This window comes from Denticeps clupeoides, chromosome 15 (assembly GCF_900700375.1).
Source record: "Denticeps clupeoides chromosome 15, fDenClu1.1, whole genome shotgun sequence".
Taxonomy (NCBI): Eukaryota; Metazoa; Chordata; class Actinopteri; order Clupeiformes; family Denticipitidae; genus Denticeps; species Denticeps clupeoides.
This window is the reverse complement of record NC_041721.1, coordinates 12,577,804-12,583,209: the sequence shown is the minus strand read 5'-3', so window position 1 is coordinate 12,583,209 and position 5,406 is coordinate 12,577,804. Positions and strand designations below refer to the sequence as shown.

General features: G+C 44.5%; 1 protein-coding gene across 1 annotated transcript; it reads right to left on the bottom strand.

Moving 5' to 3' along the window:
- Window positions 1–925: 925 nt before the first annotated feature.
- Window positions 926–4,829, bottom strand: ppp1r3aa (protein phosphatase 1, regulatory subunit 3Aa). Its single transcript, XM_028955037.1, has 4 exons — window positions 3,937–4,829; window positions 3,700–3,752; window positions 3,518–3,618; window positions 926–3,281 (listed from the first exon to the last, which is right to left on the bottom strand). Exons 1-4 carry the CDS (start codon window positions 4,761–4,763, stop codon window positions 1,542–1,544), a joined length of 2,721 nt encoding a protein of 906 aa, XP_028810870.1. The 5' UTR covers window positions 4,764–4,829; the 3' UTR covers window positions 926–1,541.
- Window positions 4,830–5,406: the final 577 nt, after the last annotated feature.

Genomic DNA, 5,406 nt, shown 5'->3' with positions numbered 1-5,406 from the left:
GGCCAGGGCTTTCTGATTTACTGCTCCAGCCCAGCATGCTGTAAGAAGGGATTTGCGCTGACGATGAAGCAGTTATCAGCATCATCATAAAGACTGGTTTCCTTCAAAGAGTGCTGGCCTGCTCTTGTTTCTCCTATTTCTGTTTCCTGACAACCCAGCTTCGGCCGTGAGACTCCGGGCTCAGCGCCAGCCTGGCAAAGGTCACAGGCGCTGCGCTGAGGATTGAGTAACTGCTCTCATATGCACTGTCACTCCTTACATACCGTACACGCTCACATGGCCAGAAAATATAGATGTAGGTGGACAAATAGTCATTCGCTCATGTATATGGACGTAAATATGTGTATTTGCTGCTATATGCACACAAATGTATGTGGGTGATAGAGATACATGACACATACGCCTACATGCATACTGAGGAAGACAGTACTGAATATAAATCTGTGCCTGTTGACCTTGGCACAGGGCTTGGGAAGGGTAACATATCAGTGTGACACAGAATCAGGTGCATCTGAGGGTGTGTCTATGTATATATCTGTGTGTGTGTGTTTGTATGTGTGGCTATGTGCGTCACTCTACATCTCCTCCCTTTGGGAGTGTCCCCACAAAGCAAATGTCACGTCCAGCACGACACAAGTGTTGCCACACACAAAAGCAAGTCTGCTGTCAGGACACAGGATAGTGAAAACAAAGGTTGCCCCCTAACTCGCAGCTTGTCTTGTGACTGCAGCAACACGAGGCTGGTCAGATGGCTTACAGAACAATTTTGTCTGTATATTTTTTATTGCATCATGGTCACTGAACGTTGTACAAAATGTCCAGACTCTATAAATGCTCCAGCCCTTGAACTTTTCCTACAGTGATGAGGTTTATTATATTCATTACGGTCTATGCTTTTCAGACAAGGAATTCAGGAGTATGCGTCTCCAGAGCAGGATTTTATTCAGATCGATGCATCTAAATGCAACAGTTTTGAGACCACTGGTTAACTTGTTTAATGTGCCCCTAGCCTTTGACCTCTCCATGGAACTTTGTGGCTAAATTCACTTTAAAATTCAGTAGTATAGATAATAAATACTTCTCTCCAGCAAAGCAATTTAACAAAGCTTCACAGCTCTACAAATCACACAGACAATTACAAAGTGATATGGACAAAGTGACAAGTTAGACTTCACAAGCTTTAAAATGAGTTCACAGGAAGGGAACAGCTTATGTTCATGCTGAAACAGAATTATCTGCACAGAAGGACTAGCCTCTTGGAGCTTTAAAATAATAATAATAATGATAATAATGTCACATTTTCCAAATTTGAACAAAATGGGAAATGTATCCTATATTTCTTCAAAACTTTATCGATGAAATAAGGTTAAAAAGGTTAAAAAATGATACTGTTTGTTGCTTGGGCCCTTACATCTCTGGATATCCTAACAAATTACCCTAAACTACCCCCAAAAAGTAACAATAGTTTCATTGTTTTATGAGAGTGTTCTGATTTCAATTCTGATTCAGGACCTAAGTTTTAATGAATTTTGCAGGGGAGTTCAATCCACCGGCTCAGACTCAGGCAAGTGCTGCTTCTCTTCTTGACAGTACCAGCAGCAGAGTGAGAGCAAGTACATGGGTATGCAAGCCGGTATGTCACACACATACGCGGTGGCAAAAAATATAGCAAAAAGTATGCTGTACATCAAAGCCCTAGGCATTAGGCTTAGCTGGCACAGCTCTTTCTCCCAGTCTGGGAGCTGGGACTCACTTATCAGGCTTCTCCCAGGGCCTTCTGCAAGAACCCTGGGTAATTTAGCATCATTCTTCGCCTCCTCTGCCTCCTGTGGAGGTTGTTGCATCTTCAGACTTACCTCATTTAGAACCATATCATCTGTAAGGGGACAGACTGAGGGCCTGGCACAGGTTGGTGTCCCACTTTCACAGGTTGATGGTAACGTGGCTTGGTGCGTTAAGGTGGCATCCTTGTCACCAGCTCCTTTTTGGGTAGTGGAGTGACCAAATCCAAGTGTAACGTTGTCGATCTTGTTGTCGGACCATTTCTCTGAGACTTGGCTGTCATGAGTTACAGAGATGTCCTTACGGTACCCTATCTCAATGCTATTTGCTGGCGTTTGGGTCTTCTTGTCTTTTTCAGAAAACCAATCATTTATATCTACTAAACAGCCTTCTTTATCAGTCTGCAGAACTCCTTTCTGTGTTTCTCTAGCTGTTTTAGTCTCATCTTTCAGTAACCCTCTAGTTTCTTCACAAGGATCAGACAGTTCACTGTCTCTGTCCAACGTACCTATTGAACTCTCTCGTTCCTCTACAGCGCAATGTTTCCTCTCTGGTGACACCCTACCCTTATCTTCTCTTTTACTCTCTTTGTTCAACACCTCTTGTTCTTCTGTTTCAAGTCTCCACTTCCCTTGCGGTAAACCATCTTCTTCTTCACTTTTGTTTCCCTTTACTTGCCTCTCTTTCTCTGTCTTTTCTTTTTCTTGCCCCCTGGTGTCAGTCAGGGACATCATGCTGTCACCGTTGGTGCGATGGAGTTTAACTTCATGTTCGCCTCCTATTACCTGTGCCACAGAGTCAAACAAATGTTGACGTTTCTGAGCATGAGACATTCCATCGTCTGCTAGGACATTCTGACTGATTACCATGAATGTTGGCTCTGTTGTTGCTGTTGTTCTTTCTGTTAACTCTCTGAGTTTTGGTGTACTTCTGGACATTTTGTGACCAGTCTGGTAGCAAGTGTCACTGTATGGCCCCTCTGTCACCTGCCCTGGCTTGCCTTCCACCTCCTGGGAAGATTGTGTTTCTCCCGTCCCTCTCTGGACTTCAGCACAAACATGCGCCACGTTTCCTGATGGACAATTCAGCTCTGGCAGCTGGGTTGACTCTAGAGGTTTGGCTGTGCCAGATGTGTCCTCTGCACTAAACTCCTCCATGTGTGCACTGATCACAAATGGAGCAATAATATTGGAGGATTTGTCTTCTGGAGGTTCCACATAGAGGTTCATGCTTTTCCCACAGTTCTTCGGCTGGTTCTTTGCTTCAATTTGTAGATTGTCCTTGTCAGGCTCCAAGCCATGTGCTTCTAAAAGACCGTATGTACTGCAAGTATTCATGGCTGGAACAGAATCCTCAGGGGTGGCTTGACTCTCTGGGCTAACCTCATTTGCATTTTCACTCCCCTGGCTGGGTCGGATCTGGGACTCTGTCCCTCTCTGTGCAAAATAGTCCTCCAACAGTGCCATCTTAGTTCTCCTCCTGCTTCTGCGCTTATCAGGCTGTCAACAAGAAAAATAAGATGAAAATTATCATTCAGTCAAATGACCAATTAATTCAGAATTCCAATTATGAGGAGACAGAAATGTTTATATATAGTTTTTATGTATTTTTAGATTTTACCTCAAAAATTCGAGTTGACTGAGTCAAATACAAGTGTATTTCATGACATTCATTCTAGGTATGCAAATGTGTGTTCTGAAATCATTTCGCTTGTTTTATTTTTCAGTTTCCTCACCAAATCACTCTCACGTTGATCTCCTTGAGGATCTCCAGCCTGTGCCTCTGCATTGTCCCCTGCTTTCCGGTCAGACCTTCGTGTTCTAAGATCGGCCAAGTCTGGGAAAATAAATGTCTCAAAGGCTCAGCGTCAAAACAACAGTGCTCACATTTCCTTAGCCATGCAGCCTTTAGACACACCTGGGAGCTCCATGGTCGCCTCCAGTGGATTTGACTCAGTGCAGATCTTCTTACTGTCAACACAGGATGAATGAAGTCACGTGTGTTTGCAGACAGAAAAACGGGGAACCCTTAAGCCCGCTAGTCTGGTGTTCATACATCAATACACATTTAAAGGAATTAGGGTGTCCACTTTCCAAAAACACTCAAAGCCCAGGTATACGTTCACCCAGGTTGTCCTTTACTACCAGTTCTCACCTGACTGTTTTGAGACAGCTCCTTTTCCCCCTGTGGTTGTTCTCTTCCCAATCTTTCTCTTTCGCATCTCTTCCCACTCTCTGACGACAGAACAGCACATAGTTCATGTTGTTATTGTTTGCCCAGAAGGTTCCATTGGCCGTTTCATAACGCAGACAGAACTCAACACGGGTGCCATCTGGTTCAAATGGTGGCACCAGCGTGAGTCTGAAAACGAAGCGGTCAGTTGTCCCATCGCTGGAGCCAGGCATGTAATCAGCCAGCAAGTCAAAGTGGCTCTTCCAGCCATCCAGGGTGGTGCGCACGTACACTGCCTTTTGGAAGCAAATATTGGCCACTTGGACAATGCCTCTCAATGTGCTGGTACCTGGAAGGATTTCAATGGCCTCCAACTCCAACTTTTGCTCTGCCACCTTGCTCAATATGTCTTCAGGGTTTAAAGGTGTTGTGAACAGTGCAGAGATGTAGTATTCCTCAGACCTCTTTCCCTCAGGGCAGAAGAGCAGATCTTCAACCTGTGCCCTCTTGTCCAAACTGTCAAACTCCACAACGGAAACCAGATTGAGACCAAACGCATCGGCAAATGATACCTTCCTGCGAACGATTGGTGTCGGAGTTTCAGGTCCTGAATCATCCGAGTCATTACTGTAGCAAATCAAAGAAGACACAAAGCCTTGTTTGTTACTTCCATCAACCCACTTGAATATCTCCTGGTCCTCTTCTCTCTCCTCCTCATCATCTTTTGTCACGTATTTGACACAGCAGCTTGTACCTGGTGGCTGGGTGTTGCTGGAGACCCCGGTAAGGGGCATTTCCTCAGCAGACATGCCTGGGCTGGATGGGACAGTGGCAGAAAGCAGACAGAGAGCAGCTCTGCCCCTGCTCCTCCGACACACGAGACAGCACGACCTCACAGGCCGAGTCCAGTTTCAGCTGAACATTGTGCTGTGAGCCAGCACTATTAATAACCCCCTTTGGCCCATAAACTCGCCACGCTGGCTTGTCTGAGTGTGGTTGCCATTCTGGTCCACGCTGAAATGTCACCTGGTTTCCAATTATATATTTTCACCCAGTGCTTTATGCAATCCATAAAATGTGCTAATTGTTTGATGATCGTGGTATCATGAAACATGATACCACGATCATCAAACAATTAGCACATCAAACAAGAGTTTTATATCGCCGCTTCATTAAAATCAGTGCTTGTTGGGTTTTTTTGTCTAAGACAACAAAATATAGATGGTAAATCACAAATGGAATTGATGTTTTTTGACTAGACAACCAGTAAAAATGTCGCTAAATGAATTTGGGATGACGTTAGCATTAGCGGGCTAATGAACACGCTCTTTTTCCTCTTTTGAGTGCCAAACTACCGACGATGAAGCATCCAGTCTAGACTTTATTTCCACTGAGTCAGCTAGCTGCCATGCTAACTAGCTAAATTAATCAACTTAAACCATCTTATTTTCC

Bases quoted from the DNA above. Each gene is read 5' to 3' on its own strand.
- ppp1r3aa (XM_028955037.1), bottom strand. From the start codon at position 4,763: ATGTCTGCTGAGGAAATGCCCCTTACCGGGGTCTCCAGCAACACCCAG. The intron at 3,753-3,936 runs GTGAGAACTGGT...CTGTGTTGACAG, and splicing joins AGCTGTCTCAAAACAGTCAG to TAAGAAGATCTGCACTGAGT. The intron at 3,619-3,699 runs GTGTGTCTAAAG...TTATTTTCCCAG, and splicing joins GGCGACCATGGAGCTCCCAG to ACTTGGCCGATCTTAGAACA.